General features: G+C 47.2%; 1 protein-coding gene across 3 annotated transcripts in view; it reads right to left on the bottom strand.

The window, feature by feature from the left end:
• Positions 1 to 1302: 1302 nt before the first annotated feature.
• Positions 1303 to 15527, bottom strand: part of DIP2B (disco interacting protein 2 homolog B) — a 67238-nt gene continuing 53013 nt past the window's right edge. For all 3 annotated transcript variants that reach the window (XM_021545214.3, XM_077788689.1, XM_021545215.3), the window contains 12 exons: positions 15199 to 15320; positions 14123 to 14234; positions 13577 to 13686; positions 12146 to 12276; positions 11323 to 11491; positions 10204 to 10374; positions 9129 to 9190; positions 8942 to 8999; positions 8380 to 8454; positions 7089 to 7266; positions 5375 to 5498; positions 1303 to 4701 (listed from right to left, as the gene is read on the bottom strand). In XM_021545214.3, the coding sequence (XP_021400889.1) occupies positions 4449 to 4701; positions 5375 to 5498; positions 7089 to 7266; positions 8380 to 8454; positions 8942 to 8999; positions 9129 to 9190; positions 10204 to 10374; positions 11323 to 11491; positions 12146 to 12276; positions 13577 to 13686; positions 14123 to 14234; positions 15199 to 15320 (1565 nt within the window). In that variant the 3' untranslated portion in view covers positions 1303 to 4448. The remainder of the gene's footprint in view (positions 4702 to 5374; positions 5499 to 7088; positions 7267 to 8379; positions 8455 to 8941; positions 9000 to 9128; positions 9191 to 10203; positions 10375 to 11322; positions 11492 to 12145; positions 12277 to 13576; positions 13687 to 14122; positions 14235 to 15198; positions 15321 to 15527) is intronic.

Here is a 15527-nt window from a genome sequence, read left to right as displayed (position 1 = left end):
CCACAGAGGGTTTTAGGATCACAGCGTGAAAATTCATCTGCTACGCTTGGCTTTCGGCAAATATTACAATGAATATTAGATGTGTCACGTCAGAAAGTTATGCTGTATTAATTCTCTTAAGTGGTGTGTTAAATATAGTTTTAGGTTACAACATAATGGTAAAATAGAGCCTGTGTATGTAGGGACAGTTTTCTTTTTAGGAATGAGGTGCTCGCTTCGAGGAACACCGAAATCTTCCCAAGCAGAGGAATTTATGGTTTTCTTATCAGAAGAAGTTAATTTCTTCAGGCCTTGCTCAGACTCGAAGGGACATGGGGATTAAAGGAAACAGTTAAAAAACAACAGAATTCTTGTTTTAAATAAAATGTATGCATAACCATGAAGGATATATGAATATGCAGCAGTGTATTGTTTTAAGGTGATTCCTTTGTTCACAAGGGATGCTTTTCATGACTTAAGTGTCTGAAAGCATCCAGACATCCATAATTCTTTGCTTTTTATTATCTTGTAATTCTCCTAACTCTAAACTTTATTACTCTAATTATATTATTATTTTTATAACCATTTTATTGTTATTAAACTTCTAAAATTTTAAAAACCAAATTATTGGCGTTTTTCACAACAGTGAGGATTTGGGGGCTCCCCTCATGGGACAGTTCCTCAGCCATCACTGGGGAGAAGAGGAAATTCAGTGTTCCCTGAAAAGCACCAACTGCAGCCAAGCACCTCTAGGGACAGGAATGTGATTTTTTACAGGATCTGGGAATTCCTGAGCTGGAAAAATCCCTCCGAGGCCACGGAATCCAACCTTGTTCCCAGAGCACCGAGTGGCACCTGCAGGGACGGGCACTCCAACCCTCCCTGGGCAGCAATAATTCCAATTTGTAATTCCAATTTGTAATTCCAATTTGTAATTCCAATTTCCATGGGGAAATCCCTCCTGATTTCCCTGGGATAAATCCCAAACTCACCCCCCAGCTGTCCCCTCCTGTCAGGGAGTTGTGCAAAGCCAGAAATTCCCCCTGATCCCCCTTTTCTCCAGCTGAGCCCCTTTCCCAGCTCCCTCAGGATTCTCCAGCTCCACTCCCTGCTTTGATCCCAAAAATTCAGATTCCCAAAGTTACAGGTGCAGGACACTGCCCAGCCCAGCTCCTTCACACCCCCAGAGCTCCAACACTTCTCCACACACAACTGACAAAAATACAAAAATTTTAAGATACTTACAAGTTCTCCCTAAGCCCAGGATCAATTTTAACCCATGTTTTCTTCCTTAAAAATAAAATTCCTTCATGGAAACAGCGCTGGAAGGACTCAACAAGCAACCAGGCATCAATATTTATTAACACAAGACAAAGGAAACACAATCAATGCGTTAATGGGACACTGTCCAGCCAGGTGTTAAATTTAAAAATGTAGCTAATCTAATTTTAAATAAATAAAACCTTTATACATAATTACAGAATGCCGGAGTCTGGATTGGACAATGGGAAAGAGGTTGACAGAAATAAAAGCAAAAAAAAAAAAAAAAAGAAAAAAAGCATCTAGGGCTAAAATTGATCTGGTTTTTATAACATTATTTTAGGACAGTTAGTAGGACACAGCTGACTTGATTTAAACCAGAAATGAAGTGCAAATTCTAACAAAAAAGGACAAAACTGCCCCGTTCCCACAGCGTTTGCTCAGAGAAGATTCAGAAGCAGCGAGACACACACAATACACTTCAGTCCAGTGGGAAGAATTCCCAGTTTTTCAGTTTTAATGCAGTTAAGCTGGAACCCCAGGGGCAGAAAAAAGGGAATAATGTGCCCTGTGCAACCCCAGCAGCTGCAGTCACACTGGAGGAGAGGCTGGTTTCTTTTGGGAAAAACACCAAAACATTCAGCCCTGCCCACCTGCCAAAGTCTGGAGTGAAGGATTTTGCTTTGCTCCCCAGAAATATGGAAAGATCATCCCCAGCTGCAGAGGAATGACCTGGGGAAGGCTCAAATCCTGAGCAGAGCTGGAATTTTGGGGATTCCAGAGCTCCATCCTTCCTGGATTGATAGAAAATTCTCAAAGCACTCGGGGAATTCAGGGAAGCCAAACTGAGCAGCGTCCCTGGAACCTTCTCTCATCCCACGGGCTGTGTCCTGCACTTCTCCAGCACACAGAAATGCAACGTGCTAGGAGATTTGGAGCACACAGGGAACTTGCAAGATAAAAAACTCAAACCATAGGAAGCTATCAGTACCTATCCAAACCAAAAAATAAGGGGAAAAAAAAAAAAAAAAAAAAAGATCAATCCAGTCACAATCAAAAAATGCCATTTCAGGAATTTCACCTGCCACATTTGATGGAATTCATTCACATGTTGTTTTATTTGTGAACAATCACGAATAAAAATAAAAGACAATCCTGGAATTGGACTTAAAATCTACTTCAGTGGATAAAAAAAATGTTTGTTCAGACAATTTATCTAAAGGCTTGAGTAAAGAAGAAGGTCCAAGACCACCAGTTTTCCCTGGAAAGGTCACACTGGAGTGAAGCTGCTTGGCCAGGCCTGGGCTGTGCAGGAAACACAAAAACGGTGACAAAGAACACAGAAAACCAGGAATTTTCTGGCTGAAAATGCACTTTACACCCAAAATAAGCTGCAGAACCAACTGGTTTAGTCTTTGACCTGCCACTGTCCCCACTTTGTGTTCAATTTGTTAAAACTAAATATATTGAAGATTTTGTGCATGTTCTGCAGTGTTGGCTGATACTGTGGAAAACACAGACAAGGTTCCCAAATGTGCCCCTGAAACCCAAAGTGTTTGCAAAGAACCTTAAGTCCAGACCTGCCACAAAACTTCCAGTTCCTACGCCCCCACCAAATATTTTTCAAAAATACCATTTGAAACTTCTGAGTTTTAAAGCTCCTGCTCTGTGAGGAGGATGCAGCTGGAGCTTTTCAAGGACACAGCTGGGGTTTGCTCGTGGATCCACTGGACTCTGCTCCAGTAACTGCCACAGGATCTTCCAAGTCCACACCATCAACCTTGTAAAAACTGCCTAAAAACTTCACGTGAGGTAATCTGGAACATTTGAAAAGTTTATTTACACTGTATTCCACATCTGACTCAAAAAACCAAAAAAAACCAAAAAAAAAAAACCCTGTTGCAGGATCTGGTAGCAGCTCCCAAGGCTTCCAAAATCATACATTAGCACCCAGAGAAGTGTAATTGCTGTTAAAAGATGAAGAATTAAAAAAAAAAAGAGATCATTTTGAGTCAAAGCTCAACCATCAGCTCTCTCCCAGCCCTGCTCCCCAGCAGGAAGAGCTTGGACCTGCTGCTTTCAGGTTTCTCTTTCTTCCCATTCCCTAATGCTGGAGTTGACACAGGCTGGGATAAGAGTTTTCACAATGGTATTTAAAAATGTGTTTGCCAGAATTACTTGTTCCTCCAGCAAAAGAAAAATTGTGTCTGACTTAAACCTGGAATTCTTGCAGGGAATGCTTTGAGGAGAGCATTTTTTGGTTGCTCCCAGTTTCCACTAAAGCCTCTTCACAGTAGTTCAGGGAGCTGGAGGAATCCCAGAGGAATGGCACAAGCAGGGAATTCACCTGGATTTCCTTTCCACACCTGGAGCCACAGGATGAGGCTGTCCCTCAGTTCCTTCCTTGCCCTGCCATTTCTCCCCAATTCCGTGCTGAATTCAGCCTCCTGGAGAAAGATGTGCCTCAAAACCAAAGGGTTCTGGCCAGAATAAAGACACAAATGAAATCAGAAACCTGGGGAAGGCGGGAGCATCTCACATTGTGTCTAAGCCAATGCCAGGATGCTGAGGACCACAAAAGTCACCTGTCCTTAAAAACATCAACCTTCAGCTGTCCTCACTAGCCAAGTTAATTTGCTATCTAAGTGAATTATGTATAATAATATTTACATATTTAAAATATAGGCAAAAAATCTGTTTAAATTCCAGAAATCTCTATATGAATAAGTAACTCTGATTCTGTAAGTTATTGATTTGGTCATGGCACAATTGTCAATAAGTTGTGTGATCCCGTGGGATGAACGGCTCCAGATACAAATGAGATCATGGAGTAGGGAACTGCAGAACTCTGATGACCCTTTTCTTAATAGTTTATTATCTTAACTAAATAAACCCACCCCTTATAGAATCCTAACCCGGGATTAGATAAAAATACAAATATATACAACGGGTGAAAAAGTAACACTACTGTAAAGGCCTTGGGGATTTGGTAGCTCACACTCTTTCCCCCTTTGCAGTTCTCTAAAGCTCATGGTTCAGTAAACTGTTACAAACGTTTGCTGTTGCTTCCCCCATTTCCTTCACCCCAGCAGGACCAGAACCCCCAGGACAGGAGGCAGGGAATGTGGCAGCAACCTCAAACTTTAGCTCAAGTATTAGTAATTTTCACCAGCTTCACTTCCATAAGCACCCTGATCACTCTGCTGCCCTCACATGTTGTAGGCCACGTAGATGGGGTCCAGCTGATCTGCCAGGAAACTGTCCCGGAGGTGCATCCGCTGCTTCTCGCCTCGGGAATTGATGGGGATGACTCCAGGGTCCACCACCACCACCACCCCCACAATCAGGTAATGCTCCTCCAGGACCACGTTGGTGACCAGAGGAACCAAATCCAGAGCCTCCTGCTCGCAGCCACACAGCTCCACCACCACCACCAGCAGGTTGGTCCAGGTGAACACGGCACTGAAACGACAGGGGAAAAACGACACAAAACCCAGGTTACTGCCACGAAGATCCAAAGTTTCCTGTGCTTTATCCTTAGATGGATACCACCTCCTTTTTGGGGTGTATTTCCAATCTAACTGCAACATGATTTGGTCCTGACGTGACAAAAATCAGACTTATCTCAGCAATACCTGTATGAGACAGGAACCCAGTGCTGCTGTCACCAATTCAGAAATGGCTCTTTACACCTCAAAGAAGGAAATCACCATTTCTGTGTTGAACTAAGGCTTGTCAGAAAACATAGAATCTGTTCTCATCTGCAGATGTGAAATCAGGTGTACAAACTGCTGATGGCAACACAAAAAAACCTGAATTTCCCGACTTTTTTTCCAGACAAAACCCTGCATCTTTGCCTAGACTGCAGCATTTCAGCTGGTTTAGGATGGCTCCACTGCCCAGGACTGTTTTACCATTCAGTAAAGCTCAGAAATTGCTCTATACACCCCACAGAAGGAAATCACCATTTCTGTGTTGAACTAAGGTTTGTCTGAAAACACTGACAAGATGTGAAATCAGGTGTACGAACTGCTGATGGCAACACAAAAAACCCTGAATTTCCCTACTTTTTTTTCAGACAAAACCCTGCATTTCAGCTGGTTTAGGGTGGCCCCACTGGCCAGGAGTGTTGTACCATTCAGCAATGCTCCTGTGGGTCCGGGACACCGAGGTCTCGATGTCGATGGGGTGGTACCGCAGCCCCCGCAGCTCCAGGGTCTCATCCAGGGCTCCCACAACGTACAGGGCATCGTGGCGCTCTGGGGAGAGAGCAGAGGAGGGGGAATAAATGGAATTTTGATTTTAAAAATTGCTGTATAAGCTAAAGAATCCCAGAATGGTTTGCAATGGAAGGGACCTTAAAGCCTGCTAGGGACAGGGACACTTTCCACTGTCCCAAGGTGCTCCAAGCCCTGTCCAGCCTGGCCTTGGACACTTCCAGGGATCCAGGGGCACCCACAGCTTCTCTGGGCACCCTGTGTCAGGGCCTCATCACCCTCACAGGAAGGAATTCCTTCCCAAAATCCCCTCTAACCCTGCCCTCTGGCAGTTTGAAGCCATTGCCCGTTGTCCTGGCACTCCAGGCCTCTCTCCATCTTTCCTGCAGCTCCTTGAGGCACTGGAAGGCCACAATGAGGTCACCCAAAGCTTCTCCTCTCCAGCCTGAAGGCAGCTGTGCAGGTGAGGTCTCACCTGAGCAGGGCAGAGGGGCAGCCCCTCCTCCCCTGTTCAGGAGGTTCCTGGGGCATGTCCAGCTCCTAAACCCCTTCTCCCCAGGGCTGCTCCCTCTGCTCATCCCCAGCCTGGATCAACCCAGGCGCAGCCCTTGGTTAAATCACAGGAGAGTCCCATGGGAACGCCCAAGCTGTCCATGTGAGCTGTGCCGGTGCCCTGGTTAACTCACACAAGATTCCCATGGGAATCTGTGCCCAGATGCAACCCTTGGTGAGATTCCCATGGGAATGCCCAGGCTGCCCGTGTCCCTGTGAGCTGTGCCCAGGTGCAAGCCCTGGTTAAACCACATGGGAACCCCATGGGAATGCCCTGAGAGCCGTGTCCAGGTGGAACCCTTGGTTAAACCACATGGGAATCCCGTGGGAATGCCCTGAGAGCTATGCTCTCCCATGAGAATGCCCAGGCTGCCCGTGTCCCTGAGAGCCGTGCCCAGGTGTAACCCTTGGTTAAACCACATGGGAACCCCATGGGAATGCCCTGAGAGCCGTGCCCAGGTGTAACCCTTGGTTAAACCACATGGGAATCCCATGGGAATGCCCAGGCTGTCCATGTCCCTGTAAGTTGTGCCCAAGTGGAACCCTTGATTAAACCACACAAGATTCCCATGAGAATGCCCAGTGAGCTGTGCCTAGGTGGAACCCTTGATTAAATCACACAATATTCCCATGGGAATGCCCTGTCCCTGTCCCTGTGCCATCCCCACCTCCGCTGGCCGCTGTCAGCTTGGTGCGCCGCACGAAGCCCAGGTAGCCCAAGCCCCTGTGAGCTGTGCCCAGGTGGAAGCCCTGGTTAAACCACACCAGATTCCCATGGGAATGCCCAGTGAGCTGTGCCTAGTTGGAACCCTTGATTAAACCACACAAGATTCCCATGGGAATGCCCCTGGTTAAACCACACAAGATTCCCATGGGAATGCCCCTGTGCCAGCCCCACCTCCGCTGGCCGCCGTCAGCTCGGTGCGCCGCACGAAGCCCAGGTAGCCCAAGCCCCTGTGAGCTGTGCCCAGGTGGAACCCTTGATTAAACCACACCAGATTCCCATGGGAATGCCCCTGGTTAAACCACACCAGATTCCCATGGGAATGCCCCGTGTCCCTGTCCCTGTGCCAGCCCCACCTCCGCTGGCCGCCGTCAGCTCGGTGCGCCGCACGAAGCCCAGGTAGCCGGTGCGGGCCCAGAGCGTCTGCGCCGCGTCGCCGAAGCTCAGGCGGGTGTTGAAGTGGTCAGCCTGCAGGGTCTCGTTGTCGTAGATGGTGTAGTAGCCACTGGCCGTGTGGGGGCTGTTCACCCAAATCTGTGCAGGGAGGGAAAAAAGGGTCAGACCCCCACGCTGCCCACCGGGAGGAATCTGCCCAGCGGAGGGGAGTGGCAAGCACGTTTCTCTCCCTCTCAGGATTTTCATAGAGGTGCACAGAGAGAAATGAAAGAAAACAATTTCTATTTCTGCTCCTCGTTTTTCCTATGTGGAATGTGTTTGGTGAATTGTTTACCTGGAGTGATGGCTTGGTTGGATTCTGGTGAGGATTGTTTGAGCCTGATGGCCAATCCAATCCAATCCAATCCAATCCAATCCAATCCAATCCAATCCAACCCAATCCAATCCAATCCAATCCAATCCAATCCAACCCAATCCAACCCAATCCAACCCAATCCAACCCAATCCAATCCAACCCAATCCAATCCAACCCACCTGGGGCTGGACTCTCAGAGAGGGTCACCAGTTGTGTTAAGAGTTAGAATCAGAGAAAGTAGTATGTAATTTTAGTACCCTCCTTTTATATAGTATATTAATGTATTTTTTATATAGTATATTAATGTATTTTAGCACAGTTATAATAAAGAAATAATTCAGCCTTCTGAATTGAGTCAGACATCGTCATTTCCTCCCATTGGGTTCGCCTGCATTTACAATAGAGGGGGTAAAGGAATTGTAACAACAAGGTTCTGGTTTTATCTGTGTTTTATCTGTGATTTTTCAGATCAGAAAAATTCAGCTTGAACTTCCAAATACTCTGCAGAATCTTAGAAATGCACTTTGAGATGTAGTCTTGCAGTAACTGTAACTGAGGATTCACTGCGTAAATAAATTATGGATTTTTAACACGTCAAGTTCAAAACTGGATAATAATCCATCAACACAAATGAATATACTGGTGTGTAATCAAAGTAAGAAAAGCCAAATGTAAATTATACTCTTTGGGAACCAGTTTGCAAGATTCAGGGTAGAACAAGCTTCTTCTCAAGTGGGATTTCTTTAAACTTGACAGTGAAATAATACCCAAATTCTGAATGCTCCAGCGATAATTCATTTTACAAAGGCCTGTCATCTTACAAAAACTGTCCCCCAGCAGAGAAAAGCCCAAGGAGCAGCAGGAAAAGGTCCCCAAGGAGCAAAACCTGCACTTACCTCCCCAAGGTGAGAATCTCCCAGAGGCCCTTTTGTCTCTGGATTGACAATGACCACTTTGACTCCAGGCAGAATCTACAGAGCACAAGAAGGAAAATGTTTGATTATCTCCAGCAGAATAAACCACACAGGTTGTTAATCAGGGCAGGATTTCACCCGTGGACATCACAAACTGGGATAAAACAGGCCAGGACAGGTACAGCAAGGCAAGATCAGGGTATGGATGTATTCCGTGGCTCCAGGGTCACACAGTTAAGATATTCTGACCTTGATTTTGAAGAATTCAGTTAAAAAACTACAGGAAAACCTCTTTCTGTTAAGCTATGAGGGAGTAAGAGCTACAGTAAATCCCAAATACAGCCTGATTTCAAGAATACCAGAGCCAACACTTCTGATATGGTTCTGCAAAATGGACCAATTCCCCCAACAGTTCCAGCAAAACACACTCCTAAATCAACAGGTAACTCCTTAAAAACCCAACTGGCTTTCCAGAGGGACAGTGCCACCAAGTGCCACCCCCTCCCATGGCACAGGGCTGTCCTTTGGGGACACGTGGAATTACCTTTCCAGACTCGGAGAGCAGCAGGCTCTGTGGAGCTCCTCGTTCCACCAGACGGACTCTGAAGGTCAAGGAGAAACATTGTCAGGGAAAAAAAAACAGAGCTGAAGTGTCTGGAGTGATGTGAAAACTCAGCACCACTGCAGGGTTTTATACAGCTCATGAATTGGTTGAAGTGAACTTACAGTACCTGTCATGTCTCAAGGATTTCAGGTCTACATACACCGTGGTGGGATCTGGCCCCGATGTTCCCTGAGGAGTTAATATTTAAAAACCATCAATAATAATTGATGTATTTAGAATATATGTAATATATTTTAAAATACATCAATATTTAAAAGACATCAATACTTAAAAACACACCAATATTTAAAAATACATCAATAATAATTGATGTATTTAGAGCAGTCAGGGTAACTTCTGCCCGAGCCCAGAAACATTTCCGAGGATTTCTTGCAGCAGAATTCCTACTCATATTCAGCATGCTCATATTACTCAATAAACGCATATTGCAGCTGCACCCTTCAGGAAGCAGGTGACTTTTTGGAACACCTGTGTGGGAAGGAGCCTTAGGGAGAGGGGAGACACCCCAAGGCCTCTGAACCACCAGCCTGGAGCAACCAAGGACTGTTTATGTGGGAATAAACAGCTCAAGATTCACATTCCACTTGTTTTGAGCATCTGTGATACGATTTGGCAGCTGAAAATGAGAGAAGCTGCTTAAATCTTGTGCCAGCTGTTCTCCACAGGGCAGATGTTGGGCTTCAGAAATGTGTGCAGATGGGTGTGGCAAGTACATTTCTCTCCCTCTCAGGATTTTCATAGTGGTGCACAGAGAGAAATGAAAGAGAAAACAATTTCTAATTTCTGCTCCTTGTTTTTCCTGTGTGGAATGTGTTTGGAGAATTGTTTACCTGGGGTGATTGCTTGATTGGATTCTGGTGAGGATCGTTTGAGCCTGGTGGCCAATCCAATCCAATCCAAACCAATCCAACCCACCTGGGGCTGGACTCTCAGAGAGGGTCACGAGTTGTGTTAAGAGTCAGAGAAAGTAGTATGTAGTTTTAGTACCCTCCTTTTATATAGTATATTAATGTATTTTAGCACAGTTATAATAAAGAAATAATTCAGCCTTCTGAATTGGGTCAGACATTGTAATTTCTTCCCATTGGCTTCGCCTGCATTCACAATAGAGGGGGAGTGTGGAACCCAACCCAGCCTGGCACCTGGAACGTGGTGCCAGTGCCAACGAGGAGAAGCCTCACCTGTAAGCAGATGGCCACGTTGACCCGTGAGCCAAAGGTGGTGCTGACGGCTCGGGAGGAGAGCCCGATGTCCTTGAAGAGCTTGGAGAAGGAATGGGTGAGGGAAACGCGCGGCCGCTCCTCCGCCACCACCACGCAGGTCCGGACACAGGACAGGTTAATGCCTCGGGCCTGCACACAGACATGGGGCAAAGGCTGCAGGGCTTCCTCTGCCCCCTCTCAACAACTTCTGTTTGCTTCTTAGCCCTTGGAATGACTCGGGGAACGCAGGACAAACTCAGGCTTTGGGTTCTGAGTTACCTTCCCTCTTTCTGGTTCTGCTTGTAATTGTAAATTGTGCCTGACCAGAGGTTGGAAATGCAGCCAGAGCAAGACTGAGCTGACAGAGCTCCCTGCTCTGCCCCAGCTCTCAGCACAGCTGCTCAGCTGAGATTACACCTCTGAGTCACTGCTTGTACAGCTGGAAACCAAGCCCAGGCAAAATAAAGTCATCCACTGGGATTGCACTGACTTTTCAACAGCACTGGCACCTGAATCCATGATTGTTCATTTCTGTAGGGAATGCTCTGAGCAGCACCAGGCTGGAGCTCCCACGTGCTGCTCACCTGGTGCCACAGCCCAGGCACTGCAGAGCTCTGTGCCAGCCAGAGCTCTGATCTCACAGAGCCACTATTCCAGGGAATCCCAGGGAAAAAGCCACCTCGGGCATGGCACGGAGCTGTTTCCTCCCTTCTCTCATCTCCAAGGAGAACACTCCTCCATTGAGCAGCTCTCCTGACATGTGCTTTCCACCCTGTGCTGGTCTGAGCTCCACTGCAGACTGTTACATAAGGAATCTGCTGCAGAGCAGCACTGGGATCCTCCTGCTCAGGGCATCCCCTGCCAGGTGCTCCCTGCTCCTCCCCAGCCCTCTCCTCTCCCAGGGAGATTTGCTTTTGGAGATTTGCTTTTGGAGATTTGCTTTTGGAAATTTGCTTTTGGAAATTTGCTTTTGGAGCACCTCTGGAGAGGCCTGGAGATTTGTGCAACAAGAAAATTTGTACTTAACAATCAGATCACTTTGCTTTACTACCAGTTTCCTTAATTTACATAACGTAACGCTCAGGAAATGTTTCTTACCTTTAACATTTCAACTTGGTTTCCAAGTCCCTTTGTACACAGTTCCATGACTGAATAGGAACAGAAAGTGTCCCTTATTTTATACTGGCTGACAGTAGATAACCAGAGAAAAAGATTGGATTCCAGCTCCATAGGAGGAATTAAAATTGACTGATGTCCAGAATACACACTGTGAAGAACATTAAGGGAGAAAACATTTTAGTGAAGCTTGTAGTTATCTTTAAATTAATATTTACTCTATCTGCACATTACATTCCTGCTAGTCCAAAGGCAGGTTGGGGGACTGCAGCTGAGGCAAACTGGAGCAGCAACATTTTAAAAATGCAACTTACTGTACAAGAATAACAATTTATCCACACACTGACAGTGAAGGAAGAGAACTGGCTCAACCCCACAGAGAACAAAAATCTCCCTTATTGCAACACGTAATCAAGGAAGAAAGGGAAAAGAAACATTCTGAAGCCAGGAAGATTTGGCAGCACAAACACACGTAATCAAGATGGGAAAACATCTCACTAATCTGCAGCAAAAGGGAACACAGACCATGTTTTATATGGGGCAATTCAGACATCATGCAGGAGTAGGCTGTAAAATAAAGATGACTAAAATTCTGAGGTGGTTACTGAATGTAAATGAGTTCTTATTTTGTGTAAGTAATAAGATAAATTATTTCAAGTGTACCAGACTAATAGATGAGTACATAGATGCTGTTGTCAGCTCCAAGACAAATTCCCCCCTCACTGTAAATTACGTTTTTCTGTAATTACACCCATTTACGACCAGCCAAGAGTTAAGCTGCCCCTCTCCCCCCACTAAATCCTACCTGCAAAGGCACCAGAGCACAAATCCCAGGCCGCAGTAGGGGTCCAGACAAATGGCAATCTGCCGGGAGGAGTAGAGCTCACACTGCAGCTTGATGGCCCTGCAGAGGCCACTGACAGCAGCGTGGGACATCTGCAACACAGGGGACACTGCTGGGGACATCCTCTGCCTGCCCCCAGGCCCTGGCAGGGGGCTCAGAGACCTGACACAAACCCAAAACCACCTATAGCTTCGAGTCTACCCCTTAGAAACAGCTGCCGAGTTTGCATGAAGAATTACAAGCCACAAAATTTGGAGTGGTGTGATATTTAGGGTTAACACCAAGTGAAAAAGTAGAATTTTTGAGTTTTTAGACTGAAATTCAAGGAGTCAAGATAGAAAGATTTAAGCGTGTCATAGCCTTCTTCTCCTTCTTCTTGTCCTCCATGTCTTAATGTAATAGTAACACTTTTCTATTAGTTTAAAGTAGAAACACACTGTCTAACATAAATTATTAGCACAATGTTGTGAACATAAAACACGTAATTTTTGATATAAAATGTAAATGCCACCCAAAACAATGCGCAGAATGCCATGGCCTTCTTATTAGACAGAGCTCAGCAAATCAAAGAAAGAATGTTACAGATAAAGAAAAATAAAGAACCTTGAGAAGCTGATGCTACACATTTCAGACTCCTTCTTTAACTGCATGGGATGGGAAACGAAGGCTTTGGCAATCTTAGGGTCATGCCAACACCAGGGCACCACCCAGGCATCCCCCAGGTGAGAGCAAAGGCAGTTTTTGGAGAGCTGGTGGGCAGGCAAGGCTGGGACTGGGTTCCTGAGCTTCCACAGCAGATGCAGAGACTGCAGAGCTCTGACACCAACAGCTAAACTTGGAACTCAACCTCAACATGAGGAAGAACTTTCCACGGAGGTGGCAGAGCACTGGAACTGTTGCCCGGGGTGGTTGTGGATGGAGTTTTCCTCTCTGGAGACATTCCAAACCCACCTGGAGGTGCTCCTGTGTCACCTGCTCTGCGTGACCCTGCCTTGAGCTGAGGGATCTCCAGAGGTCCCTTCCAACCCTGACCATCCTGGGATTCCAACTCCAAACACACAGGAGCCTTAACAACAATCTGAGGCTTTCCTTTTTAGTTTCTTATCCTCTTTTTACTGACTGCATCCCTCTTCTGCTCTTGGTGGGGCTCAGAGCTCTGCTGCTCTCCCAGGACAGCTCCTCAGGGGGAGGCAGGAGCAGAATTCCTGATCCCACTGTGCAGACCTGTTTCTTTCCTCAGCAGAACTCGGTGAACTGAAGCCCACAGCTTTGTTAGAAGAAAATCAGGGTCTTTGTTTAAGCTACAACGTGGAGGTGGAGGTCAAGGGGAGGTGGCTCAGGAGGTCAGGCAATACAAGACACGAATGCCCACCTCCTAACCCGTTACTATACCTTTACTCCTGTGAGCATGCCCGTTGTGGAAACACTAAAATCTAGATATGCCAACATTTCGGGTGTGGGTGGCTTATAGATCTGAGCCAGCCTCTTCCTGGGCAAGTCATCTGTGCAAGAGAGAAACAAATGGGTTAATTTTGGTTACTTGACTGGTATTTGAAAGGAGAACTCAACTTTTGAAACACCAGAGATGGAAGATAAAAGCTTTCTATTAATTCTCTTTCCAGAAGAGACAGGCTAGAGTATGGCAAAACTCTTGCCAAAGCTCCCACATAGAAAATTATTTATTTTCAGGAAAAGGGAGAAAAGATCAACTCTCTCTTGTCTTAAGGAACTAAGGTTGTCTCCAGCAATCACTACAATCATTTCCCAAGCACAGCTCAATCCTGAAGAGTTCTCAGTGAACAAGGGCACATCTTGGACAGCCTTTGTACACATTCAAACAAATTTTCGAGAGCCACACAATGAAACGGGGGCCAGTCCCTTTGGAAGTCACCAGCCACCCCTCCAAGGACTTCCAGGAGCCTCTGGGCAGGGACTCACCTGTGTCGATGATGGTTGGCCAGGTTTTCACATCCACAGCCCCAGCTGCCTCTCTGGACTTGAGCAGCCTCATCAAGGTCTGGGTTGTGAGGATGCAGGCGGCTTTGCTGACCTGCAGAGATGAAAACTCACTGAAGCACAGAGGCAAGAGCATGTCCCAGCAGCACTGCCCCTGCAAGTGCTGACTGCAGAGACGATTTTATCATCTACAGCCAGTTTCTTCCACAAACCTGAATTCCTTTCTCTGCCTTTGGCACACTCTGCTCTGCTGCACCATCACTAAACCCCCAGTGCAGCCCAGCCTTCAGAGACCCTGTCAGAACCTCTAGAGCAGCTGAGAAGGTGTCACAGCAAGATCCAGCTTTCTTCCCCATGCTGTCTCCTGGCTACTGGGCTTGGGAAGTCACTTAACTTAACAGGATTTGGACTTCCTCAGCATTAAGAAGTGTCAAGGTGAAATTCTGGATGGCAACACCATGTTGGTGCTCTCAGAAAGAACCTGCACTCCCTCTGGGGTTCTCTCTGGCATTTTATGAAGGAGAACACTGTCCCTCAGCTCCAAGGTGTGCCTCCATCCCTGTCACACAGGCACCATGAGCTTGGTCAACTGTGCCACCCCTGGAGCATGAGGCTGGAGCAGTCAGTGTGACTCCTGTGTCACCTCTGGAGCCTGTGATCACTCCAGCCACAGTCCCTGTGACACACGTGTCACCCCTGGAATGGTCACTGTGATTCCTGTGTCACCTCTGGAGCCCATGATCACTGCAGCCACAGTCCCTGTGACACATGTGTCACCCCTGGAGCACGAGGCTGGAGTGGTCAGTGTGACTCCTGTGTCACCTCTGGAGCCCGTGATCTCTCTAGCACAGTCCCTGTGCCACACGTGCCACCCCTGGCGTGGTCAGTGTGACTCCTGTGTCACCTCTGGAGCCTGTGATCTCTCCAGCACAGTCCCTGTGCCACACGTGTCACCCCTGGCATGGTCAGTGTGACTCCTGTGTCACCTCTGGAGCCCGTGATCAGCCACAGTCCCTGTGCCACACGTGCCACCCCTGCAGCCCACCCGTGTCACTCACCTCCACGATCATCCTCACTGTGGGCAGTGTTGCCACCAGGCTCTGGGCGTGGGGCGGGCGCACGGTGACAGGGACACAGCCCGAGTACAGGCAGCCGTAGAAGGCTGTGATGAGCTCAATGCCTGCAAGGACACCACAGCTGCACTGGGGGACACCGGGGGACACCGGGGAGGGTCCCCCAGGGCACTGCTGCTCCTGCCCTGGGATTTCCACAGCACAGCTGAGCAGCAGCAGCAGCCCAGCAGCAAGGGCAGCACGAGGATGCTGGGACAGCTTGGGGTAGGGTAAAGGAACCACACGGGAAAGCATCTCCATCATAGAGGAAAGGA

This window comes from Lonchura striata, chromosome 27 (assembly GCF_046129695.1).
Source record: "Lonchura striata isolate bLonStr1 chromosome 27, bLonStr1.mat, whole genome shotgun sequence".
NCBI classification, from domain to species: domain Eukaryota; kingdom Metazoa; phylum Chordata; class Aves; order Passeriformes; family Estrildidae; genus Lonchura; species Lonchura striata.
Note: the sequence above shows the minus strand (reverse complement) of the source record. Positions and strands in the feature narration are given on the sequence as shown.